The sequence below is a fragment of the Pan paniscus genome, chromosome 12 (genome assembly GCF_029289425.2).
Source record: "Pan paniscus chromosome 12, NHGRI_mPanPan1-v2.0_pri, whole genome shotgun sequence".
NCBI lineage: Eukaryota > Metazoa > Chordata > Mammalia > Primates > Hominidae > Pan > Pan paniscus.
This window is the reverse complement of record NC_073261.2, coordinates 71048429-71076398: the sequence shown is the minus strand read 5'-3', so window position 1 is coordinate 71076398 and position 27970 is coordinate 71048429. Positions and strand designations below refer to the sequence as shown.

At 41.1% G+C, this 27970-nt stretch overlaps 1 protein-coding gene across 18 annotated transcripts in view; it reads right to left on the bottom strand.

Moving 5' to 3' along the window:
- MTIF2 (mitochondrial translational initiation factor 2) overlaps positions 1-21148 on the bottom strand; it is a 35322-nt gene extending 14174 nt beyond the window's left edge. Inside the window, exons 1-10 of one of the 18 annotated variants that reach the window (XM_055107932.3) lie at positions 19358-21148; positions 18839-18928; positions 17760-17826; positions 16579-16716; positions 14801-14910; positions 13842-14067; positions 12516-12627; positions 4827-4998; positions 4212-4372; positions 2661-2837 (exon numbers count right to left, since the gene is read on the bottom strand). In XM_055107932.3, the coding sequence (XP_054963907.1) occupies positions 2661-2837; positions 4212-4372; positions 4827-4998; positions 12516-12627; positions 13842-14060 (841 nt within the window). In that variant the 5' untranslated portion in view covers positions 14061-14067; positions 14801-14910; positions 16579-16716; ... (1 more) ...; positions 18839-18928; positions 19358-21148. Of the gene's footprint in view, positions 1-2660; positions 2838-4211; positions 4373-4826; positions 4999-12515; positions 12628-13841; positions 14068-14800; positions 14911-16578; positions 16721-17759; positions 17827-18838; positions 18929-19005 lie in introns of those variants that run through there. The other 17 variants (XM_063594948.1, XM_063594947.1, XM_055107934.3 and 14 more) reach the window with 17 other exon arrangements.
- Between the last annotated feature and the right edge of the window lie 6822 nt (positions 21149-27970).

Below are 27970 nucleotides of genomic sequence, written 5' to 3'. Positions count from 1 at the left end.
GGCTCATGCCTGTAATCCTAGCACTTTGGGAAGCTGAGGCGGGTGGATCACCTGAGGTCAGGAGTTTGAGATCAGCCTGGCCAACATGGAGAAATCCCATCTCTACTAAAAAATACAAAAATTAGCCGGGCGTGGTGGCACGCACCTGTAATCCCAGCTACTTGGGAGCCTGAGGCAGGAGAATCGCTTGAACCAGGAAGGCAGAGCTTGCAGTGAGCTGAAATCGTGTCACTGCACTCCAGCATGGGCAACAGAGCGAGACTCCATCCCAAAAAAACACAACAAACAATATAATCATCCCTGGGTATACTGGTGGATTGGTTCCAGGACCCCCACCACTGCCTATACCAAAATCCCGGCATACTCAAGTCTTGCAGCCAGCCCTGCAGAACCGTGTGTACAAAAAGCCATGTAAGGAAGTTTCAAATTCTGTGAATGCTGTTTTATTTATGTTTGGTTGAAAAAAATGTGTGTGTTAAGTGGACCCACACAGTTCAAACCCGTGATGTTCAAAGGTCAACTGTATTTTGGGTAGAAAAAGGCCTATCCTTAAACCTAAAAGCAAGATCAGTAAGTACACTGGAGATAATCTCCAAAAAAAAAAAAAAAAAAAATCATGGGAAGATTCCAATTCAATACTGCTAGATCATTTGCCTCTTCTTTCCAGGGTTTATTTACTCATTGTTAAAACCCAACATCTCATCCTAGGTTAAAACTAAGTACCAATATCACAAATTTTCTTTTAGGACTTATACTATTTATTCATACACCTAGGTCAGTGACCTAGTAGGCTCTCAATAAATGTTTACTTAATGAAAGGACCAAATAATCTTTTAATCTACTTACTATCACTAGACATACCCTCTCTTTAGAGAAATCACACAAAATTCTACAAGGTAATTCTGTGGTTGCATTTCATCATCTCTGTAATTTTCTCAGGTATCAAACAGAAATTTTAAAAGATACAAAAAGTTTTGCAATCCACAACGTACTATTACGAAAAAGTACATTCTGGCCGGGCACGGTGACTCATATCTGTAATCCCAGGACTTTGGGAGGTGGGTGGATCACCTGAGGTCAGGAGTTTGAGACCAACCTGGCCAACATGGTAAAACCCCATCTCTACTAAAAATACAAAAATTAGCCAGGCGTGGTGGCAGTCACCTGTAATCCCAGCTATTAGGGAGGCTGAGGCAGGAGAATCACTTGAACCTGGGAGAAGGAGGTTGAAGTGAGCCAGGATTGCACCACTGCACTCCAGCCTGGGCGGTAAGAGCAAAACTCCGTCTCAAAAAAAAAAAAAAAAGAAAAGAAAAGAAAAGGAAAAAGTACATTCTATGTTGACGAGCTGGAACTTAACCGGTACCAAGAGAAGAGGTGTACAAAGCATGATCTAATGAAGTTATCCTGTCTCAACCAATTGCTTTGTAATGGGATCCCTGGCAAATTTATCCCTCTCTTCTTGCATGTATTCCCTAGAATCATTAAGAACATAGTACATCACACAAAGGCAGTTTTGAGGAATTAAAAAGAAAAGAGAATAACATTGGAAGCTAGCAGATCCAAATTCCAAATGCAGACATACTGAAAATTAGTGTATAATTGTATATAATTAGGGAGAGTTCTGGCTGCTGTCTGAGTCTTAGTTTTCATGCTGTAAAATGAAAGAACTGGACTAGTTCAGTAACTCCCAACCTTTTAAAAATCTTGCCAGTAAATCTGGGGGTAATATGACACACTTTATCGAGTACATTTTCTCAGTAAGGGTAGGGGTACAGTCATTTCAGAATAAAAATCAATATACCGAATGTGTAACTTTTTTTTGAGACGGAGTTTCGCTTTTGTTGCCCAGGCTGGAGTGCAATGGCACAATCTCGGCTCACCACTACCTCCACCTCCTGGGTTCAAGTGATTCTCCTGCCTCAGCCTCCCAAGTAGCTGGGATTACAGGTATGTGCCACCACGCCTGGCTAACTTTGTATTTTTAGTAGAGACAGGGATTCTCCATGTTGGTCAGGCTGGTCTCGAACTCCCAATGACCTCAGGTGATCCACCGGCCTCGGCCTCCCAAAGTGCTGGGATTCCAGGTGTGAGCCCCCACTCCCAGCCTAGAATGTATAATTACATGCGTGGGTATTTATTATTATAACTTTTAAATGAAGAAATAAGGGAGAAGATGGTTAAGTGATTTTCCAAAAGTTTGAATTTTATACATTTGATCAGATAAGAACTTATTTAAAGCAGAAGGGAAAGTTTCTCTTTAGAGAAGAATTCCACATAATAAATTAACAGGAAATAACAGAATATAACCACTATGCAACTCCTAATGAATTTATGTGATGGATAGATCGAATTTCATTATTCTTTTCTTACTTTTGTATCTGTTTAAAATTTCTATGATAAAAAGTTGAAAAAAAAAGGGCACAGTAAAGGAAAGATTGCACCTGTGGTCTGTACTTATGGTCACAACTCCCAAGTTGAATCCTGCTATACTCTTCCTATTAGTTATAAGTCTGTGGGAAAACAATTTATCTTTGAGGCTTATCTGTAATACACGTATAATAACTCTGGGATTGTTGTGAAGACTAAATGAGCTATATGTAAATGGCCCCAGAACTTTGACTTTATGTAGTAGATCCATTAAGTCAGCCACACAGTACCCTGTGCATCTTTGGCATGCTGAATAGATTCTACAGTTTGTTTCATCACTCCATCATCTGCAGCTACAACCAATATGACAATGTCAGTGACCTGAGCACCTCTGGCTCTCATTGCTGAGAAAGCAGCATGTCCTGGAGTATCAAGAAAAGTTATCTTTTCCCCAGAAGGCAGAGAGACTGTGGAAACAGAAATTCAAGAACATCAAGGATTCAAACATGTACTTCCTTAATACCAAAGAATATATGCGACATTATCAGAAACCATCAATAATTCTTTAAAATAATTTTATTCCTTCCATTAATCTTAATCAGAACACAGATCATCATTTCACAATGAAAAGTGATAAAATGCCAGTGAGATTCTTATGGTTTTTTTTCCATGTAAAAATTTCAAACTAAAGTCTCCGTATTTCTAGAACATAACTACTTTCATAAATGTATCAACTGATATATCTATTTTAGAGACAGAACACACCAACTGTTGTACAGGCAGCCACCCTTACATTAGCAACTCAGAGTTGCACAACTCCCTGAGCCACAGAGAGGCAATTTAGTAGGCAGTAGCTCACGATTTGAGTCCATTGACCTTGGGTTTAAATCCTGGCTATGCTACTTACTGGCTATATACTGTGGGAAAGTTGCTTAACTCGAAGAAGTATCAGGTTCCTTATTTGTAAGTGCAACTATTAATACCTACCTTATGATGTTGTTGTCAAGATAAAAAAGACAAAACATATAAGGTGCTCAGCACAGTACTGGAAACATGGTAGGTGCTCGTAAATGGGACTATTATTTAATTATTATCAGCAATATTATCACAACCTAGCAAAGGAAGTTATATAAACATAATTAATAAAAAATTGTAGGCTCATTAAATCAAACTAAGAATGAGCTAGAATTAAAAGTTAACACAATTTTCAGCCAGGCGCGGTGGCTCACACCTGTAATCCTAGCACTTTGGGAGGTCAAGATGGGCAGATCACTTGAGGTCAGGGGTTCGACACCAGCCTGGCCAACATGGCAAAACCCCGTCTCTACTAAAAATACAAAAAAATTAAGCCGGGCACGATGGCCCACACCTGTAATCCCAACACTTTGGGAGGCTGAGGCAGGCGGACCACAAGGTCAGGAGTTTGAGACCAGCCTGGCCAACATGGGGAAACCCTGTCTCAACTAAAAATACAAAAATTAGCCAGGCACGGTGGTGCACACCTGTAGTCCCAGCTACTTGGGAGGCTGAGGCAGGAGAACTGCTTGAACTGGGGAGGCAGAGGTTGCAGTGAGCCAAGATTGCACCACTGCACTCCAGCCTGGGTGACAGAGTGAGACTCTGTCTCAAAAGAAAAAAAGTTAACAGTTAACACAATTTTCTTCTTATAGAAAGTACAAAAAACGGCTTTACTAACCACTTGCTCTACATTTCATCAAACTAATGACTGCAAGCTTTAGCCTTCTCTTTTACTTTGAATTTGTATATTTCATACTATGACTTTTAGTTTAAGAAAATAAGTGGGGTTCCCAAGCACATTGTAAGGTAATTTGTGTTCATACCAAGAAAGGCACCAATGTGCTGAGTGATGCCTCCAGTTTCCATTGCTGCCACTTGAGTTTTTCGAAATTTGTCAAGTAATGTCGTTTTCCCGTGATCAACATGGCCCATTATAGTAACAACTGGGGACCTTGGGGTTAATAAAGCTGGATCTGCCTGGGGCCTACAATTAACAGCAAAAGAGTTTCATTTCTTAAATATCAGAAATACTTTATAGCCTGTGAATTGGTTCACATTTATCCCTGTGAACTACCATTAACAATAAAACCCAATATTCAGTGTGGATTAGACCTATTTCCCTCTCCTATACATATAATGACAGACTATTTAATAACTGCCTACCTACCTGTGGTTTGCATTTTCATAACAATGAGCAGAACTGAATCAAATTTGAAAATTCAGACCAATGTAAACATTCAGCAAATTTTTAAAAATCCTTAAAGTTTTATAATAACTTGAATGTATAATATACTTTCTAATGCTTTAAGTACTTTGAAGTTTATACACACATATCTTTATTACAAAAGAAATTTTAAAGCAAATCTTTCCATTAAAAAGTGTAAATATAACTATGTAGTCTCCCCCAAACCCTGCCAGTATATACAGTTAAGTTTTACCTTCTTACAGCATCTTTATTTTTTCTGACTTTGTCCTGTTTTAATTTACTCCACTTTAACTTCATCCCTGCCTTCGTTATCACTTCTTTGATCCAGACTTCATCTAAATGTGAGTCTGCTTCCAGTGAATCTATGTCAATATCAGTGTTCAATAAAGCTTCATATACATAATCTGATTGGAATAAAATAAAACCTTTTAGGATCATTAATTAAATGCTCAAGAAGTAATCTCTATTAATAAATGTCTATATAAACAGTACACTCAATGACAGGAATAACTATGCAAACTGTTTCTCTAATATTAACAAATCACAAGGAAGCTAAAAAATGTTTTTTAATTATTTAAAATATGATACATTTCTATTAACTGACTTTTCTGCATATTCATAAATATTTGAATATTTATGTATTCTAAGCCATCTGAATCATCAATAAAACATTAAGATAAATTTAGTATTTATAATAATTGATTGTAGTCTATTTCTCTAAAAATTTAAGGTCACAAATGTCACGTATACACGAATGTGTGTGTGTATATACAATCAATTGCCATTATTTGCAATAATTATGTTCTATAAAGTCACCAAAACTATTGAATTAGCAAATATTGAACCACTGTTCTGAGGGGAAATATAGAGTTGGGTTCCTGCAAGCCTTTAGTCACATTTCATCAACTGATCAACACATAATTTTGTTTTATGCATTTCTGTTTAAAGATTCTTTATATATATTTATATATAGTATTATATATAATATATAATATTTATATATCTCAATATGATATATTATATATAATATATATAAATCAAATATATATAATATTTATATATAAATACATATATTATATATATATTTGATTCATTAACATTGAACTCATGGCCAATTGCACTATAACTCATGCCAGAACAAGCTTATCTGAGATGCATATTTTCTCTGTAAGGCATATCACAGCCTTCTTGGGCTTAGGAACACTAGATAGGAATTCAGTACCACATTTAGGAGCCATTTTAAACAGCAAAATTACCAACAAAAAGCATAAAAATGTGAAAAAAAGTGACACTAAATAGAATACAAAAAGGACACTTGTTTGCAGTATGACAGCTGAAACAGTGTCACCTCATTCAACCTCAGCTTCAGAACATGCACAATGGACAACTCACATCTTTCACTGTTCTGCACATGTCCAATAATAACTGCAAGAGAACCTGAGTACTGATTTTTTTCTTTTTTTTTTTGGGACAGAGTTTCGCTTTTGTTACCCAGGCTGAAGTGCAGTGGGGCAATCTCGGCTAGCTGCAGCCTCTGCCTCCCAGGTTCAAACAATTCTTCTGCCTCAGCCTCCTGAGTAGCTGGGACTGCAAGTGCATGCCACCATCCCTGGCTAATTTTTCTATTTTTTGTAGACAGGGTTTCACCATGTTGGCTAGGCTGGTCTCAAATTCCTGACCTCAGGTGATCCGCCTGCCTCGGCCTCCCAGAGTGCTGGGATCACAGGCATGAGCCACCGCGCCCAGCAAGTACTGATTTTTGAGCTGCAAATACATTTTGTTGAGTAGGTGAATTTTCAAATACAGAATCCACACCTAAAATAAATAATCCACTCATAATGAGAACTGACAGTATGTACAGACATACACACACACACACACACACACACACACACACACACACACACAATATATATCTCTGAATACATGTATCCGCAATTCATTTACTTGTTTATGTATCTAGGGTGTCCAAAAAGTCTTTATTTTTTATTTTAAAAAAATTTTTGGCCAGGCTCGGTGGCTCACGCCTGTAATCCCAACACTTTGGGAGGCCGAGGCGGGCAGATCACGAGGTCAGGAGTTCAAGACCAGCCTGGCCAATATGGTGAAACCCTGTCTCTACTAAAAATACAAAAATTAGCTGGGCATGGTGGCGGCACCTGTAGTCCCAGCTACTCGGGAGGCTGAGGAGAATTGCTTGAATCCGGGAGACAGAGGATGCAGTAAGCCGAGATCACGCCACTGCGCTCCAGCCTGGGTGACAGAGCGAGACTCCATCTCAAAAAAAAAAAAAAATTTTTTTTGAGACACTGTTGCCTTACACTGTTGCCCAGGCTAGAGTGCAGTGGCGCAATCCTAACTCACTGCAGTAGCCTCAAATTCCCAGGCTCAAGCAATCCTCCTGCCTCGGCCTCCGTTGTAGCTGGGACCACAGGTGCCACCACCACATCCTACTAATTTTTTGTAGAGAAGGGGTCTTGCCATGTTGCCCAGGTTGGTTTTGAACTCCTGGTCGAGCAATTCTCCCACCTTGGCCTCCGAAAGTTCTGGAATTACAGGTGTAAGCTACTGCACCCAAACCAAAAACTCTTGAAATATAGGAAAAATATTTACTTATTCTCTTTTTCATTTTATTTAATGTGCTTTGTTTTAATCTCAGTCATGTTTTCCTGCGGATGATAAATAAATGTATCTGTGATGATAATGAAATAAGTAGTTTTATGTTCCAGACTTGCAGTCACCCTATAAAAATATATTTAAAGAGTAGATATGAAAGAAGGCAGCCAGGTGCGGTGGCTCACACCTATAATCCCAGCACTTTGGGAGGCCTACGTGGGCAGATCACCTGAGATGAGGAGTTTGAGATGAGCCTGGCCAACATGGTGAAACCCCATCTCCATTAAAAATACAAAAAATTAGCTGGGCATGGTGGCACGCACCTGTAATCCCAGCTGCTCCAGAGGTTAAAGCAGGAGACTCTCTTGAACCCGGGAGGCGGAGGTTGCAGTGAGCTGAGACTGCGCCACTGCACTCCAGCCTGGGCAAGAGTGAGACTCCGTCTCAAGAAAAAAAAAAAAGGAAGAAAGCCATCCTCAGATAAGCAGAACATTACACTAAAAGAACATCCTATTCACTGGTATGCTGGCAAATGTTTAATAACTATGCTCTCAAAAATAAATCTCTAATTTACAGTATTCTCCAATTTCCATGGTGCAAATATGCCCACCATGGTTGATTACAAGCTACCAACATAAAGTCACTGAATGCAGTGTTGGGAAGAGATGCACAGTAGTAGACTACTATATAGTCTTTTTACCATATAGATATGACAGGCATAAATAACCTTGAGAACACAGATGATTGTAAAATGCAATAAAATAACTGGGAAGTGAAGAGTTGGTTTTGTTTGTTTGTTTGGGGTTTTCTGAGGCAGGGTCGCAGTCTGTCGCCCTGGCTGGAGTGCAGTGGCACAATCGCAGCTCACTGCAACCTCTGCCTCCCAGGCAGTCCTCCCACCTCAGCCTCCCAAGAAGCAGGAACTAGAAGCTCACATCACCATACCCAGCTAATTTTTGTATTTCTTTTGTAAAGACAAGGCTTCATCATGTTGCCCAGGCTGATCTCAAACTCTTGGGCTCAAGCGATATGTTTGCCTCAGCCTCTGAAAGTGCTGGGATTACAGACATGAGCCACCGCACCCAGCCAGTGAGTTTCTGAGTTTTTACTACCTTTGTGACTTAATTTTTTTAAATGGTTGTGTTTAACAACCAGCTCAAATAATTCCTTATAATTTAGCAATAAGCTCACAAGCTGATGCAAGCCAGCACCAGCAAGCCACTGATTGTACTCCACAATAATGCCAAGAAACCATTTCCTATTTATCTTTCTACCACATGCTTTCCCAAGGAAACACATTTTAAGAATGATACAACTCAAATTTACTATGTGAATATGCTCTCAGAGAACTGTAAAACTATTTCAAAACAAAAATTATGAGTTGCTCAGGCATAGTGGCTCACACCTGTAATCCCACCACTTTGGGAAGCCGAGGTGGGTGGATCACCTGAGGTCAGGAGTTCGAGACCAGCCTGACCAACATAGTGAAACCCCATCTCTACCAAAAATACAAAAATTAGCAAGGCGGCTGGGCGCAGTGGCTCACGTCTGTAATCCCAGAACTTTGGGAGGCTAAGGTGGGTGGATCACCTGAGGTCAGGAGTTTGAGACCAGCCAGACCAACATGCTGAAACCTCGTCTCTAATAAAAATACAGAAATTAGCCAGGCGTGGTGGCGCATGCCTGTAGTCCCAGCTACTCGGGAGGCTGAGGCAGGAGAATTGCTTGAACCCGGGAGACAGATGTTGCAGTGAGCTGAGATCGTATCACTGCACTCCAGACTAGGTGACAGAGCAAGCCTCTGTCTCAAAAAAAAAAAAAAAAAATTAGCCAGGCATGTTAGGCACCTGTAATCCCAGCTATTCACGAGGCTGAGGCAGGAGAATTGCTTGAACCTGAGAGGTGGAGGTTGCAGTGAGCTAAGATCATGCCATTGTACTCCAGCCTGTGCAACAAGAGTGAAACTCTTGTTCAAAAAAAAAAATTATGAGTACAATTCTATTTCTAATAATGCTAACAATACCTAATACTCTAGTTTTCCAATACATTATACTGAACTTTTGAGAGGTAGCTTACATAGAGAGATAATCATTTCCCCTCTGTGTTAAATGCATATGGTATTAACATACTATTTTATTTTTATCCAAGACTTAAATAAATATTTACATGTAGAAAAGTGTCCAACATATTGCAACAAGAAATAGTACATCAAGCTACTTAACTGACCCAGGAGAAGAGGGAATAAATGTACTCATATCGCTAATGTATATAGTAGTTAAAAATAATTACCTCATGAAAACTATCTTTAATTCAGAAGAGATTTGAATATGAAATAAGCTTCAAATAGACACATTTATTTTCATCATAGACAATCAGTTTGGGGTTTAGAGTACTGCTCCATGAGACTAAATTTGTATTTTAATCATTCTATTTATTAGTCATAATAAAGAATTATGGTTATGGGTTCCTCTATGTGTATAGGGGTAGGGGGTAATGTTTAAAAAAAAAAAAAAGGAGTCCTCATCTTTTAGAGATACATACTGAAGTATTTATGGATAAAATAAAATATCTGTTGTCACTGACTTATGCATACATTTAAGCTTATTCCATTCTTTCTGCTACCATATTTGTCTGATAATTGCTAATAATAAAAAGTTTTGCCAGGCGCAGTGGCTCACGCCTATAATCCTAGCATTTGGAAGGCTAAGATGTGCAGATCACTTGAGGTCAGGAGTTCAAGACCAGCCTGGCCCACATAGTGAAACTCTGTCTCTACTAAAAATACAAATATTAGCTGGGTGTGGTGGCATATGCCTGTAATCCTAGCTACTCAGGAGGCTGAGGCACAAGAATTGCTTGAACCGGGGAGGCAGGAGTTGCAGTGAGCCAGGATCCTGCCACTGCACTCCAGCCTGGGTGACAGAGCAAGACTCTGCTTCAAAAAAAAAGTTTTAAAAATCAAGCCTATTATCAATACTATTTATAAAGCCACACCAATATAATTTTCCTTAGAAAAATTCTGAATGACATAGCCATATTCATTTATTTTCAAAGTTTTCTAGCTATAAAATGACTGAATAATCCATCTGCAAAATTATTAAAAATGCCAAACAGGCCAGGCATGGTGGCTCACGCCTGTAATCTCAGCACTTTGGGAGGCCGAGGTGGGTGGATCACCTGAGGTCGGGAGTTCGAGACCAGCCTGACCAACATGGAGAAACTCTGTCTCTACTAAAAATACAAAATTAGCCGGGCGTGGTGGCACATGCCTGTAATCCCAGCTACTCGGGAGGCTTGAGACAGGAGAATTGCTTGAACCCAGTAGGCAGATGTTGCAGCGAGCCGAGATAGTGCCATTGCACTCTAGCCTGGGTAACAAGAGTGAAACTCTGTCTCAAAAAAAAAAAAAAAAAGCCAAACAGTGTGCTAACAATTTTGTACTCTTTGTAAGGATGTACATGCACAAAAAGTAGTAACACTTTCAGGCAGGAAACACATTGAAGTTTAGCATTGCTGTGATTTACAAAATAATTATTGAAAGATAATGTGGTTGATGAGTAACAGCATGTGCTCTGGAGCCATATTCCATAGGTTCAAATATTCCCCATATTCCCTAGGTTCAAATCCTGGCTGTCCCACAAACTAGCTGGAAATAGTGGGTAATTACTTATCCTCTCTAAACCTCACTTTCCCAGCCTGTAAATAAGGATACCTAACTTTAGGGCATTGTGACAGCTCAACATATATGAGTCACTATTAATTCTTTTTTTCCCCAAGAGTCTGTTACACTTTGTTACAATAACAGGGTATTTCTCATATACTGAATTTTAATATCACTTTATAATGAAAACTCAAATTTTATTTCAAAAATCCTAAATTGGTAATAAGCACATCACAATGAAGGAATATAAAAATGACAATAATATACTCCATTTATAAATAAAAATAATATTATGACAAGTTGTAGTTATTACCACTAGTATTTCTTTTTTTTTTTTAAGATGGAGTCTCGCTCTGTCGTCCGGGGTAGAGTGCAGTGGCGTGATCTCGGCTCACTGCAAGCTCCGCCTCCTCGGTTCACGTCATTCTCCTGCCTCAGCCTCCCGAGTAGCTGGGACTACAGGCGCCCGCCACTAGGCCCAGCTAATTTTTTTTGTATTTTTAGTACAGATGGGGTTTCACCGTGTTAGCCAGGATGGTCTCGATCTCCTGACCTAGCCTCCCAAAGTGTTGGAATTACAGGCGTGAGCCACCGTGCCTGGCTACTACCAGTATTTCTCTGCTGGCCTTACAGATATTGTCAAAATGAGAGAAAAGGCTGGGCATGGTGGGATCACGCCCCTAATCCCATCACTCTGGGAGGCCGAGGCAGGCAGATCACTTGAGGTCAGGAATTTGAGACAAGCCTGGCCAACATGGTGAAACCCCGTCTCTACTAAAAATAAAAAAATTAGCTGGGCGTGGTTGTGGGCACCTGTAATCCCAGCTCCTCAGGAGGCTGAGGCAGGAGAATCACTTGAACCTGGGAGGCGGAGGTTGCAGGGAGCCGAGATCGTGCCACTGCACTCCAGCCTGGGCAACGAGAGTGAAACTCCATCTCAAAAAATAATAATAAAAAGAGTGAAAAAAAGGAAATCAGAAAATTATAGGGCCAGGCATGGTGGCTCATACCTATAATCCCAGCACTTTGGGAGGCTGAGGCAGAAGGATTACTTGCACCCAGGAGTTCAAGACCAGCCAAACAACATAGTGAGACTCTGTCTCTACAAAAAATAAAAAATTAGCTGGGCATAGTGGCACATGCCTGTAGTCCCAGCTACTCAGGAGGCTGAGGCTGAACGATTGTTTTGAGTCTAGGAGGCCAAGGCTGCAGTGAGCCATGATCATGCCACTATACTGGACAAAGCAAGATCCCGTCTCAAAAAAAAAAAACAAAAAAAAAAAAAGAAAGAAAAAAGAAAATTATAGAAAAACAAAAAGAGAAAGTATATAAGTATAGCCCCTCAGTCTAAAAACATTCTTTGGATTTATTCTAATAGCCCACAAAACTTCCGAGAAAGAAAACTTAATTCGTATAAGAAAATCTTTTCCACTTTAATTAAAAGCAAAATCTTGGAGAACTACATTTGGCAGCCAAGAAACTAACTAGGGATTATGACTTAAAGTGAAGAATATTACAATGACTTAATATATTTTTTAAGTGCCAGTCTAGTTTTTAATCTTTCAATGCCTTAATCTCGTTGCAAATACAATGCCCGGTCTTCCAACATTCCCATATTTTGCTTTGTAAAAATATCTGACTCACCTGTGTTTTTTTCCATTGCCCTGGCCAGTTCCTCAATAGTCATTCCAATCCATACTTCTACCACCTTTTTAGATTTTGTTGAAGATAACTGAGATTTCCATGGTCCTTCTTCCTATTAAAAAAATCAGAACATATAAACAAAAAGGAAGAAAAAACTTAAGTGACAATTTAGATTTATTCTCAAATATCTACCACAATCATAGCTACATTTCTTTCTTTTTTTTTCTTTTTTTTTTTTTTGAGACAGAGTCTTGCTCTGTCACCCAGGCTGGAGTGCAGTTGCACAATCTCAGCTCACTGCAACCTCTGCCTACTGGGTTCAAGCCATTCTCCTGCCTCAGCCTCCCCAGTAGCTGGGATTACAGGTGTGCACCACCAAGCCCAGCTAATTTTTGTATTTTTGTTTTGTTTTGTTTTTTGTTTTGTTTTGAGACAGAGTCTAACTCTGTTGCCCAGGCTGGAGTGCAGTGGCACAATTTCGGCTCACTGAAACCTCCACCTCCCAGGTTCAAGTGCTTCTCCTGCCTCAGCCTCCTGAGTAGCTGGGACTACAGGCATGCGCCACCATGCCCGGCTAATTTTTGTATTTTCAGTAGAAACGGGCTTTCGCCATGTTGGCCAGGCTAGTCTTGAACTCTTGATCTTGTGATCCGCCTGCCTTAGCCTCCCAAAGAGCTGTGATTACAGGCGTGAGCCACCGTGCCTGGCCTAATTTTTGTATTTTTAGTAGTGATGGGGTTTCACCATGTTGGCCAGGACAGTCTCGATCTCTTGACCTTGTGATCTGCCCACCTTGGCCTCCCAAAGTGCTGGGATTACAGGCGTGAGCCACCACATCCGGCCATAGCTACTATTTCTACCAACAAACACTCCCATAAGTAGTTAAACCTTAAGCTAAAATTAAAATCCTGCATCCTTAATTCACTGTTTTACACTGATTTCCAAGGAACCAAATTCATCAGCACCACACAATTAACCGGAACTTCCCTTTCTCACAAAGCTCTATTGCTTGGAGTAATACTTTATTGCATTAAGTAATAAATATTCTGTAAATGATAAAATACTCAAAATGGATTTCTACTCATGGTTCTAGGCACTTTCATTTTAGACCGAGTAATAAAATAACTTACAGAAATCTGTAACTATAGCGGGTGCGGTGGCTAATGCCTGTAACTCCAGCTACTCAGGAGGCTGAGGCAGAAGAATTGCTTAAACCCAAGAGGCGTAGGTTGCAGTGAGCCGAGATCGCGCCACGGCACTCCAGCCTGGGTGACAGGGTGAGACTCCATCTCAAAAAAAAAAAAAAAAAAAGAAATCTGTAACTACCTTTTTTGTTACTAGAAGCCTATACTGAGATAAAGCAGCCCCAGTGAGTACATCTGTTGGCCAGGGCCAGGCATACAGTTGAGCTGTCCACACAGGGTAAGCAGATGAAAACCCATGCCTCCACTGTCTTAATGCTCTTCTTTGACACAGACTGTGCAGTTGCCTATAAATAGTGTGAAATCGTAGCAAGTTCTCCAACTTCAGTAGCTTCTGGTTCATGTTTCTCCTGGGAAAAAAAAAGTTTTAAAATAATATTCAAATCAAGTTAGCAAATACTAATTGGATATTTACTATATGCATAGCACTGGACTACACTTAGCTCACTAGACTTACAACAATGAGTAAAACTGGGTTCCTGCCCTGAAAAATCTCAGTCTCATCAAGAGATGGGATTCCATACCAAGTACTCTCTAGATACTAGCTATTATTATTACTGTTAATGTTACCACTATGATAGAATTGGAATATAATAACAACTTGTAAAAGGCTCTTTTTTCACTCTTGAAATATCAACTAACCAAATCACAACTAGAGTAATGTTTCTAAACTGCAAATTCCAAATGATAACACTTCTGTTAAACACCCTGAAACTTCTTTTTTGAAACCGGGTCTCACTCTATCATCCAGGCTGGAGGCTGGAATGCAGTGGTATGGTCACAGCTCATTGCAGCCTCGACCTCCCAGGCTAAGGTGATGCTCTCACCTCAGCCTCCCTAATAGCTGGGACTAGAGGTGCGCACCACTATGCCCAGATAATTTTTTGTTTGTTTTTTTGGTAGAGATGGTGTTTCACCACATTGTCTAGGCTAGTCTCAAACTCCCGGGATCTAGTGATCCACCTCGGCCTCCCACAGTATTGAAATTACAGGCATGAGCCACCATGCCCAGCCTTACTTTATTTCTTACACTCTTAGAGTCTCTACACTCCTACCTCTCAAGCTTTTGTTATTGTAACCCACCTGTCATCTCTGATGGTTTCTCATCTCATCTCTGAAACTTTGCACACACTTCCTCTAGTTGGAATTGTCTTTGAACTCTTTAACACTTTTCCATCTTCCCATCTCACCCCCTAAAAAAAGATGCTTTATAGTAGGAAGAAGACACCCAATATTTATTGAATAATGCCTTTTGAGTATTATTCTTAGAATAAAAGAAGAGTTTTTTTGAGAAAAAACTGTAACAGAACTCATTAGTAATATAGTTCTTTTCCTCCCCGTGGCCTCTATTGCCTCTGCTCTCAAGACTGCATTTCTATGGCTTTGCTTTTCAGTTTTTAAGGGCAGGAATGACAAAAACAATGTAAAAAGAACATGTTTTCCAGCTGGGTGTGGTGGCTCATGCCTGTAATCCCAGCACTTTGGGAGGCCGAGGTGGGCGGATCACCTCAGGTCAGGAGTTCGAGACTAGCCTGGCCAACGTCGTGAAACCCTGTCTCTACTAAAAATACAAAAATCAGCCGGACATGGTGGCGGGCGCCTGCAATCCCAGCTACCCAGAAGGCTGAGGCAGGAGAATCACTTGAACCCGGGAGGTCGAGGTTGCAGTGAACCGAGATCGTGCCATTGCACTCTAGCCTGGACGACAAGAACAAAACTCTGTCTTGAAAAAAAAAAAAAAATGAAGAAGAACATGTTTTCTTCTTAGGAAACATTTCCTAAGTACCATATGCCAGGCTTTCTGCTTGATATTGTTGATTCAAAGTTTAATAAGCCAGGTTCCATTCCACAAACAGTTCATTGTCGTTAAAGGAAGCTTGCCAATACAATGAATCTCAGGCACACGAGACACTACCTATGATGACTGATTATAACCTAGGGTCGTGTTTTCATTGCAATAATATGCAAAATTATTTCTATAAATTGTAAAGTCATTTTAAGGTTTTTTTGTTTGTCTGTTTGCTTTTCAATGGAGAGTACATTTCCAAGTAGTGGGTATAGCCTTTTAGACTCTTCAGTATAGATTTTCTTTTACTCACTACTCAAAAATAACTTTAGTTAACATTTTAATATATATATTTTCAACTCTTTTCTTTGTGCTTTTATCTATTTTACTCACAAAAATAAGGTCATATTAATTTTGTTTTACAACTTTTTACACTAAAGAATACATTGTGAATATTATTTTATATCATTAAACATTACTAATCAGCCCTTTGTATCCATGTGTTCCACATTTGTGGATTCAAACAATTGTGGATCGAAAATTTTTTTAATTTTTTAAAAAGATGGTTCTGTCTCTACTGAATATGTACACCTTTTTCCGTGTCATTATTCCCTAAAGTATACTGTTTACATAGTATTTGCTTTGTATTAGGTATCATAAGTAATCTAGAGATGACATAAAGTATACAATGATATGTGCTTAGGTTACATGTAAATATATGCCATTTTATATAAGGAACTTGGACATCTGTAAATTTTGGCATGCGGCAGCGGGGATCCTGGAACCAATGCCTCATAGATACTGAGAGACACATATATTCTTCAGCATTACAAAAAAAAAAGAATGGAAATTATGAACTATTTCAATGCGTTTACCTTAACCATATAAAGCTATCTTGAACAAAATTATAAACTTTTACAAAGTCTTAAAATTTTTGGCCAGGCGCAGTGGCTCATGCCTGTAATCTCAGCACTGTGGGAGGCCAAGGCAGGCAGATCATTTGAGGTCAGGAGTTCGACGCCAGCCTGACCGACATGGTGAAACCCCGTCTCTATTAAAAATACAAAAAAAATACCTGGGCGTGGTGGCACATGCCTGTAGTCCCAGCTACTTGGGAGGCTGAGGCAGGAGAATTTCTTGAACCCGGGAGACAGAGGTTGCAGTGAGCCAAGATCACGCCACTGCACTCCAGCCTGGGAGACAGAGCGAGACTCTGTCTCAAAAAAAAAAAAAAATTTTTTTTTTAATGATTTATCTCATAATATGGCATTTCTACAATATGCTTATATTTTATATTTATATACAACATATATATTATATAAATATATTTATATTTTCTACTAGATAGTCTTTAAAATTGTTCACAAATGATAATAGTTATTTGATGTGACCAAAGAAATTAAGGCTATGGACGGGTGATCTTTGCTAGATAACTAGGCATTAAATGCTACATTTTATTCTTTTTTTTTTTTCAGATGGAATCTCGCTCTGTTGCCCAGGCTGGAGTTCAGTGGTGTGATCTCAGCCCACTGCAACCTCTGCCTCCTGGGTTCAAGCAATTTTCTCCAGCCTTAGCCTCCCAAGTAGCTTGAACTACAGGTGTGTGCCACCGTGTCAGGCTAATTTTTGTATTTTTAGTAGACACCAGGTTCTACCATGTTGGCCAGGCTAGTCTCAAACTCCTGACCTCAGGTGATCCACCTGTCTCAGCCTCCCAAAGTGCTGGGATTACAGGCGTGAGCCACCACGCCTAGCCTAAATGTTACATTTCAACCAATCTTCCCAAAGTGTATTTTATGGTTCTGACATAGTAAATGTATGGTTCTGACATGGTAAATAGAATATACTGAATTCTTTTTTTTTGAGATGGAGTTTTGCTCATCGCTCAGGCTGGAGTGCAATGGCGTGATCTTGGCTCACTACAACCTCCACCTGCTGGGTTCAGGGGATTCTCCTGCCTCAGCCTCCCAAGTCGCTGGGATTACAGGTGCCTGCCAGCACACCCGGCTAATTATTTTGTATTTTTAGTAGAGACGGAGTTTCACCATGTTGGTCAGGCTGGTCTTGAACTCCTGACCTCAGGTGATCTATCCGCCTTGGCCTCCCAAAGTGCTGGGATTACAGGCGTGAGCCACCGCACCTGGCCTATACTGAATATTTTTTAAAAGAAAGAAAAGAAATGATAACAGAAACAAGTACAGTATAGCAAAGAAAGTATCTTATTAGGCAACAAAGGAACCTTAGGTGGACACTCACTCTGACAGTCAGTGTTATCTGGACTCAGCAAGTCACTTGTTTCCTATGGGCCTCATTTTCCGGATCTCTGTTAAAAATAAATAAATAAATAAGTGTTTGAATATCTGTCCTTCCTATTACAAGACTATGAGGAGAAAATGAGATGATGTATATACTTTATCATCAGCTATTTTAAAACCATATCACATGTTTTGATACTGGCTTATAAGCTTTGAGGATTCATTGCTTATAAGTTAAAAATATTCACAAGTCATTAACTTGTTTACCTTCGGACAATTATGAGGTTGTGTATGTGTGTGCAATCGAGCAAGCATTTTACCTTAAAAGGCTTATTCAAGTAAAGATCAAGGAAAAATCTAACTTAATGCCAACGAAATAAACACATTAAGATTTAGAAATTCAGGCTGGGCGTGATGGCTCATGCCTGTAATCCTAGCACTTTGGGAGGTCGAGGCGGGCGGATCACCTGAGGTCAGGAGTTCGAGACCAGCCTGGCCAACATGGTGAAACCCCCTCTCTACTAAAAGTACAAAAATTAGCCGGGCATGGTGGCGGGCGCCTGTAATCCCAGCGACTTGGGAGGCTGAGGCAGGAGAATCGCTTGAACCCAGGAGGCAGAGACTGCAGTGAGCCGAGATCAGGCCACTGCACTCCAGCCTGGGCGACAGTGAGACTCTGTCTAAAGAAAAAAAAAAAGATTTGGAAATTCATTCAATAGTATTTACACACATTAAATACTTCTAAGAATGGCACATGGAAAATATCTTATTTACGTTTGTACCCCTGGACCAAGAAGTAGAGTGCTCAGGAAACACAGGATTCCTTGAGAAAATAATTTTTAAATCAGTATGAAACCAGATTTGAGAAGAGCACAGATTAATGGAGTGGGAGGAAGGACCCTACGAGATATTAACCAAAGCACAGCTATGTAATTGAGGCAGGAACTGGAAAGACACATTGGAGGCAATAACCCAAATGTCAAAACTGGAAGGAAACTTGTCACTTATTCCAAGCTCCTCATTTTACAGAAAAGGAAACAGAAATCCAGAAGGGTCAAAAAAGCTTCTCCAATGTCATACCGCTAGTTAATGGCAGTCAAGACTAGAACCCAGACGTTCTGACTCCCAGTACGGTGTTGTTTCGCCGCTAGGATATCCTTGTCAAGGAATCTGAAAAAAGTATGTTGCAAATAGGTAGTTGCGTTAGGGAAAACGTCTGAATGTGAGCTGGAAGCTTTGGAACTTACCTGAAAGGTAAAAATAAATCACTGCAGAAAAATTACGGATCTGGGGTGGCTCGCCTCAAATTGGAGCTCAGAAGGCCTTGGGCCCATGGGAGGCTGGGAAGTGAGGACCTGCACCCACAGCCGCGCGCGAGGAGGGGAAGCCGGCCAGCCGCTTCCGAGAGAACAGCGCACATGCCTTCGTGAATGCCTAACGTGGGCTCACGCAGGGATTAAATGCATCTTGGAAATGCTTCCGAACGCACAATGTTTATGAAGTTCGCGTGATTTGTGCCACTGACACGTTAGGTGAAACAACACACACCACCTGCACCGGACAACCCTGGTTAAGGGACCCTACCCACTTAACTCCTACCTACAGCCCCGGGCCCCTGGATTCTGAGCACGGGCGGAGATCACCTTCTGGACCCGGAAGAATGGTCGGTAGGTCAGTCCGTCCCCGCTACGGTCCCCGCCGGGCTTCCGGTCCCGCTGGAAAAGGTTCTTTCCGGAATTCAGAGAGTTGCTGTCGCCGCTGGGGGTGGGACTGTCTGCGGTGTCCGCGGCGGGCGTCCAGTCTGGGAGGCGCTGGTTCAACCTGTGGCTCCTCCCAGGGTCAGCCGCGCGTGGTAAATCGTTTCTGCAGGTCCCTTCCATTTCTTACTTTCCTTTCCTTTCTTTCTCTCTTTCCTTTTTCTCTTTCTGTCCCTCTCGTTTCTTTCCTTCCTTTCTTCATTTCTTCCTTCCTTTCCTCTTCCTTCCTTTCCGTTTTTCGTTCTCTCTCTCTTTTTTTTTTTTTTTTTAAGAAAACTGCCTTTATTCAATTAGAAGTTGGAAAAATTAACTGGTACAGAAAAAAAGTGTAATCAGCTGGAGAAAAAGTGCCACCCATGAGAACTGATGGCTCCTCTGGGAGGGAATCTGGATACAGTGAGGATTTCTAGGAAGCAAATTACTTCTCCTCTGGGGCTATGAGAGGCCTCGGTGGTGCTTAACACTGTAGGAAACGTTAAATGGAGAATTGTGGGAGAAATGATACCTCCTTCAAAGATACGTGTTCCTAACAAGAAGGAAAAAAGAAATGCAAGGGAACAGTGGCGGTAGAACCAGTTAGTATTGTGCGAGCAGTACTTTCTGTTTTCTCCTAAGTCAGCTCGTGTGTATGGCATTAGGAGTAATAGAGCCAGAGTGCCTGGTTTCCTATCCCAGCTCATTCCTAGTGTGTGGTTGGGGATGTTTTGTCAACTGTCCGTGTCCCAGTTTGTTCATCTACATTATAGTAATGATAGTAGCTAGTTCACAGGATTGTAATAAGGTTTTTGTTTTGTTTTTGTTTCTATTTGTTTTTGAGATGGAGTTTCGCTCTTGTTGCCCAGGCCGGAGTGCAATGGCGCGATCTCAGCTCACCGCAACCTCTGCCTCCCGGGTTCAAGCGATTCTCCTGCCTCAGCCTCCCGAGTAGCTGGGATTACAGGCATGTGCCACCACTCCTGGCTAATTTTGTGTTTTTTGTAGAGACAGGGTTTTCCCGTGTTGGTCAGGCTGGTCTCGAATTCCCTATTTCAGATGATCCGCCCGCATCGGCCTCCCAAAGTGCTGGGTTGACAGGCGTGAGCCACCGCTCCCAGACTGTTTTTTGTTTTTTTTTTTGAGACAGTGTCACTCTGTCGCCAAGCTGGAGCACAATGGCGCGATCTCGGCTCATTGCAACCAACCTCCGCCTCCTGGGTTCAAGTGATTCTCCCGCCTCAGCCTCCCGCGTAGCTGAGATTACAGGGGCACATCACCATGCCTCGCTAATTCACCATGTTGGCCAAGCTGGTCTCGAACTCCTGACCTCAGGTGACTGCCCACCTAAGCCTCCCAAAGTGCTGGGATTACAGGCATGAGCCACCACGCCCGGCTGCAATAAGCTTTTAATGGGTTGATAAACTGTTGATAAGTAGTGCCTGGTTCATAGTATGTGTTTGCTGTTACGGTTATTACTGCCTGCCCCCAGAGCTTTCCCTCATCTTGCTTGGACATTATGTCTTTCAGCTGGTCGTTTTGACCACAACCATCACCACCTCTCAAATATAAATATTGTTTTATTATCTCTGTCTTTTGGTAAAAGGAATTTGAGAAGAAAACAAAATCAATCAATTAATCTTTGTCTTTAAGATCTACCACTCCCCTGGGTAATTGGTATGGTACAGAAGTTCATTACTCAAAAGCATACTTGCCATTGAGGGAAGAGAGAGACCTCTCATATTGTTTTATATTGTTTTATACTCAGTACCTGTTTTAAGAGAAAAAAAAGAAGTGAAATCAAAGACAGGCAGTCCGGCGCCAGGCCCAAGACCAGGCCTGGCTCTGCCTGGCCTAAACCCAGTAGTTAAAAATCAACTCAGGCTGGGCGCGGTTGCTCACGCCTGTAATCCCAGCACTTTGGGAGGCCGAGGCGGGTGGATCACGAGGTCAGGAGATCGAGACCACCCTGGCTAACACGGTGAAACCCCGTCTCTACTAAATATATATATTAAAAAATTAGCCAGGTGTGGTGGCGGGTGCCTGTAGTCCCAGCTACTTGGGACGTTGAGGCAGGAGAATGGCGTGAACCCAGGAGGCGGAGCTTGCAGTGAGCCGAGATGGCGCCACTGCACTCCAGCCTGGGTGACAGAGCGAGACTCCGTCTCAAAATAAATAAATAAATAAATAAAATAAAAATCAACTCATAACCTAGAAACCGATGTTATTCATAGATTCCAGACATTGTATAGAACATTGTGAAACTCCCTGCCCTGTTCTGTTTGTCTCTGACCACCGGTGCATGCAGCCCCTGTCACGTACCCCTTGCTTGCTCAAATCAATCGCAACACTTTCATGTGAAATCTTTAGTGTTGTGAACCCTTAAAAGGGACAGAAATTGTGCACTCAGGGAGCTCGGATTTTAAGGCAGTGGCTTGCCAATGCTCCCAGCTGAATAAAGCCCTTCCTTCTACAACTCGGTGTCTGAGAGGTTTTGTCTGCAGCTCATCCTGCTACACCTCATCTTACCTCCTAACTCATGCCCCCATCCCAACCTACCAACCTCTTTTTTTCCCCCACTTTCCCAATGCCTACTACAAAGGTGTGTAATCGGTGTTACTGAATGATTTAATGCAAACTCCTCTCCTGGCCTTTTTTTTTTGTTTTTTTTGAGATGGAGTCTCACTCTGTCACCCAGGCTGGAGTGCAATGGCACGATCTCAGCCCACTGCAACCTCTGCCTCGCAGGTTCAAGCGATTCTCCTGCCTCAGCTTCGAGAGTAGCTGGGATTACAGGTGTCTGCCACCATGCCCGGCTAATTTTTTTTGTATTTTTAGTAAAATTGGCCTGGCCGGTTTTGAACTCCTGACCTCAAGTGATCTGCCCGCCTCAGCCTCCCAAAGTGCTATGATTCCAGGTGTGAGCCACCACGCTAGGCCTGGAAATTTTTTTTAACTGAACCTAACAGACACAACAGTTGAAAACTATTGAAGTTTACTCCAACTGCTATCATTTTACCTGCTACTCACAGATATCTACTGAAGTTTAATTTCTGTGAGAAGTAATTCTTTGCTGTCTTACTTGGCTTGCAAGGCAGTTGAGAAACAAGCAGAAATCAGTTGGTAAACCATCAAAGTAGTTGCCAGATCTTTTTTCCACAATATTAAGGTGAAAATAACCATATATGCATCTATGTTCCTCTAATTTTCTAATCATTAAGATTTTCTAATCACGCTAATGTAGAAAATTCAAGCGATATACCAAAATATAGAAAGTAGCAAAAAAAAAAGAAAAAAGAAGAGAATGAAAACAGTTAAAGGAACAGAGAAGCCAACCTGAAAGAGCTCCCAATGGCCAAAGCTGGAAATATTTGAGCAGCAAAATAACATAGTACCGGATTATAACCAAAAGTATCAACTAAGTATACATATGTTCATACTGATATAAATAAGTAATTGAATAAATACATAGAGAAGGAACAAATCTTCCTTACAGAAGAATTCCAAATTATATATATATATATATATATATATATATATATATATATAAAACCGTCACTAGGAAGTGAAGATTAATTCCTCTCCACGTTAGTGTGGGCCTGACTTACTAACTTGCTTCCAAAGAATACAATATGGAGGCCGGGCACGGTGGCTCACGCCTGTAATCCCAGCACTTTGGTAGACCAAGGCAGATGGATCACGGGGTCAGGAGTTCCAGACCAGCCTGAGCAACATGGTGAAACCCCGTCTCTACTAAAAATTAGCCAGGCATGGTGGCACGCGCCTGAAAGCCCAGCTACTCAGGAGGCTGAAGCAGGAGAATCGCTTGAACCTGGGAGGCGGAAGTTGTGGTGAGCCAAGTGCTGCTGCACTGCAGCCTGGGCAACAAAGCAAGACTCCGTCTCAGAAAAAAAAAAAAAAGAACACAGTATGGAAAAGGGAAAACAGTAACTTTACAGTGGAGAAACGTGGCAGACAATGCATGAACCAAGTGATCAAAGTGAACATCACCTGCAATGTCGTTTTAATATCATGGACCCCCCCTGAAATGATGTGATGAGGACACTTTACCCTTGTAATATCCTTTTCAAAAACCCACAACCCTACTTTAATCATGGGGAAAACATCAGAGAAACCCAATTAAAGAGCCTTCTACAAAGTACCTGACCAGTACTCTTCAAAACTGTCAAGGTTAGGAAAAGCAAGAAAGGACTCAGAAACTGTTAAAGATCAGAAGAGACTAAGGAGACATAACAACTCAGTGCAATATGGTATCCTGGATAGAATCCTTTAACAGAAAAGCACATTAGTGGGAAAACTGGTGAAATCTGAATAATGTCTGTAGTTTAGTTAACAGTAATACCCCAATGTTAATTTTTTAATTTTCACAACTGTATCATGATTAATATAAGATGTTAACAAAATTGGGTAAAGGGCACTTGGGAACGCTCCACTATCTCAGCAACTTTTCTGTAATCTAAAATTATTCCAAAATTAAAAGGTTGATTGCTGGGTGCGGTGGCTCACGCCTGTAATCCCAACACTTTGGAAGGCCGAGGTGGGTGGATCACCTGAGGTCAGGAGTTCAAGACCAACCTAACCAACATGGAGAAACCCCATCTCTACTAAAAATACAAAATTAGCCGGGCATTGTGGTGCACGCCTGTAATCCCAGCTACTCGGGAGGCTGAGGCAGGAGAATTGCTTGAACCTGGGAGGTGGAGGTTTCGGTGAGCTGAGATCGTGCCACTGCACTCCAGCCTGGGCAGCAAGAGTGAAACTCCGTCTCAAACAAACAAACAAAAAAAGTTGACTTAAAAAAGAAAGAAAGGGCCAGGCACAGTGGCTCACACCTGTAATACCAGCACTTTGGAAGGCTGAGGCCAAAGGATCACTTGAGGCCAGGAGTTTGAGACCTGGACAACATGGCAAGACCCTTCTGTACAAAAAATAAAAAAATTAACTGGGCATGGTGGTGTACACCTGCAGTCCTATGCTACTCTGGAGGCCAAGGTGGGAGGATCACTTGAACTCAGGATTTCGGGGTTACAATGAGCTGTGATCATGCCACTGCACTCCAGCCTGAGTGACAGAGTGAGACCCTGACTCTAAAAGGAAGGAAGGAATGCAGGGAGGGAGGAAGGAAGGAAAAAAAGATGGAGAGAGGGAGGGAAGGAAGGAAGGAAGGAGGGAGGGAGAGATGGAGAGAGGGAGGGAAGGAAGGAAGGAAAGAAAGAAAGAAAGATATCCTAAAACACGCATAAATATACATACAGATACAATGTATATTGGTGGCTCAAGCCTGTAATCCCAGCACTTTGGAAGGCTAAGGCAGGTGGATCACCTGAGGTCAGGAGTTCAAGACCAGCCTGGCCAACATGGTGAAACCCCCGTCTCTACTAAAAATACAAAAATTAGCCAGGCGTGATGGCGGCTGCCTATAATCCCAGCTACTCAGAAGGCTGAGGCAGGAGAATTGCTTGAACCTGGGAGGCAGAGGTTGCAGTGAGCCGAGGTTGTGCCACTGCACTCCAGCCTGGGCAGTAGGGCAAGACTTTGTCTCAAATAATAATAATAATAATAATATACATATGCATACAATTTTATATAAATGGGATTTATACAATACATGCTGCCTTTTACCTTTTCAACAATATATAATGGAAATTGGCCAGCTGCAGTGGCTCATGCCTGTAATCCCAGAACTTTGGGAGGCCAAGGTGGAAGGATCACTTGAGGCCAGGAGTTCAAGACTAGCCTGGCCAAAATGGCGAAACCCTGTCTCTAGTAAAAATACAAAAATTAGCTGGGTGTGGTGGCATGTACCTGTAGTCCTAGCTACTTGGGAGGCTGAGGTGAGAGGATTGCCTGGGAGGCTGAGGTTGCAGTGAGCCGAGATCACGCCACTGCAATCCAGCCTGAATGACAGAGGGAGACTCTGTCTCACAAAACAACCAAAAAAAGGTGTGAACTGTGTAACTTTGCAGATTATTGGTATTTATTCTAAGGAATACATGAAACAATTATGCATATATGTGTGTATATATGTGTATATGTGTGTGTGTATGTATATATGTATATACATACATACATATATGTGTATGTATGTATATACATATATGTGTATGTATATACACATATATGTATATATATACATACACATATATATATATTCACCTAGAGAGAGAAATACACTTATAGCCTTATTTGTAATTATATTGAAAATTTAGAAATAACTAACATTAGGTCATTGGACATTGGATATTTCCAAATTTGGAGTTGGATACGTAAATGGAATATTATACAGCCATTATAAGTAATAAAGTAGATCTGTTGACATGGATTCTTAGATGAAAACAGAAAAGCAGATTATAAAATATATAATTTTGTCTTGATCAGAAAAATTAGAAATAAATAGCATTACCAGCCTGAGCAACATAGGGAGACTCCCATCTCTACAAAAACTAAAAATATACAAAATTAGCTGAGTGCAGTGGTGTGTGCCTGGAGTCTCATATACTTGGAAGGCTGAGGTGGGAGAATTGCTTGAGCCCAGGAGGTCAAGGCTGCAGTAAGCTGTGATCATGCCACTGCACTCCACCCTGGGCAACACAGAGCAAGACCTTGTCCCAAAACAAACAAAACAAAACAATCTTTTAGAAATAAACAGCATTAGAGTACATACATTATGTGTCCAATGTGAATATTTTTATATACCTGTGATTTAAATTTTTGTATCTTCATATGTGGTCTAGTTTTTTTTAACAATCTATATATATGTTGTTAACTTGTCTTTATTTTTAAAGCGTAGTATTAAAACATTTATTTAAAGAAATAGGGGGCCGGGCTTGGTGACTCACGCCTGTAATCCCAGCACTTTGGGAGGCCAAGGCAGGCGGATCAGGAGGTCAGGAGATCAAGACCATCCTGGCTAACATGGTGAAACCCCATCTCTACTAAAAATACAAAAATTAGCCAGGCGCAATGGCAGGTGCCTGTAATCCCAGCTACTCAGGAGGCTGAGGCAGGAGAATTGCTTGAACCTGGGCAGCAGAGGTTGCAGCGAGCCGAGATTGCATCACTGCGCTATAGCCTGAGTCACAGAGAGAGACTGCGTCTCAAAAAAAAAAAAAAAAATGCATGCAACTTGTTAGAAAAGACACTATTTTATGTTTGGGGAAAATACTGAATATGAGTTTGTTTTTAATTGAACTGGCCCTTTTTGTTCTTAAAGCCAACACATTCCAAAATATATTTATTGACATTTACTCAAATCAGTATTTACCATCAATAGGTAAATCCATCCAGCAGGGATAGGGGAATAATATGTGATTTCTGATCTCAACTTAATATTTTTATTAAAATTTATGCAAATATATATCACTTGCAAGTTAATTAAGGCATTAAAAACATAGGAAATTTCTCTTGGCCAGTAAGACTAGGACAGAAATTCCAAAGTAGTTCCCACAAACCTAATCCAGTTGAAGCAATCACTGAAATGCATGACTTAAAATATCCGTAGTGCATACATGCAAAGTAGGAAAAGTACCTCTGTTACAGCACTTTTGTATGGAAGTCAGTTTTCTTGGGTTGCTATGAGAACCACCTGCAGACCATGTAATAATATTGAATATATGGCCAGGTGTGGTGGCTCACGCCTGTAATCCCAGCACTTTGGGAGGCCAAGGCGGGTGGATCACCTGAGGTCAGGAGTTTGAGACCAGTCTGACTAACATGGTGAAACCCCATCTCTACTAAATACAAAAATTAGCCATGCGTGGTGGCGGGCACCTGTAATTCCAGCTACTTGGGAGGCTGAGGCAGGAGAATTGCTTGAACCAGGGAGGTGGAGGTTGCAGTGAGCTGAGATTGTGCCACGGCACTCCGGCCTGGGTGACAAGACTCCGTCTCAAAAAAAAAAAAAAACAAAAAAGGAAAAACAAACAAACAAAAACCCCTGAATATGTGGCTGTATTCATTAATTTAGTGGTCTAGGTAGACCCAGAAAATTAAGTCTGATTTAAAGAACAACTCAGGGCAGGTCTTGCTCACCTGACCTTCTTCTGCACGCTTCCTGAATTGCAGTAATTGTGGCTCTCAGGAGTTACACATTGGGAGTTTACAGCACAGCCTGGGCTCGGCTGTGTCTTCTGTAAACAGTGCTTGTCCAAAGTAAAGCTTCCTTATAACCACACAATTTTAAATGGGTGTTTTAAAGTGAACAAAAAAGAAAAAACCATGCTCCTTCTCTGCTTAACCCAGTTGCCGTCTACTATGTAGATTTTGTTCACATTGCATGAAACCAGTGTTTTCCCAGGCAAGCAAGCAATGTGTTCATCCATTTTACGGTTTAATTAGAAAGAAATTACATTCCATATAACCAGTTAACTGGTTATTACCTTTTTTTTTTTGAGACAAGTTTCACTTTTTCCTTTCTTCCTTCCTTCCTTCTTTCCTTCCCACCCTCCCTTTTTCATTTCTT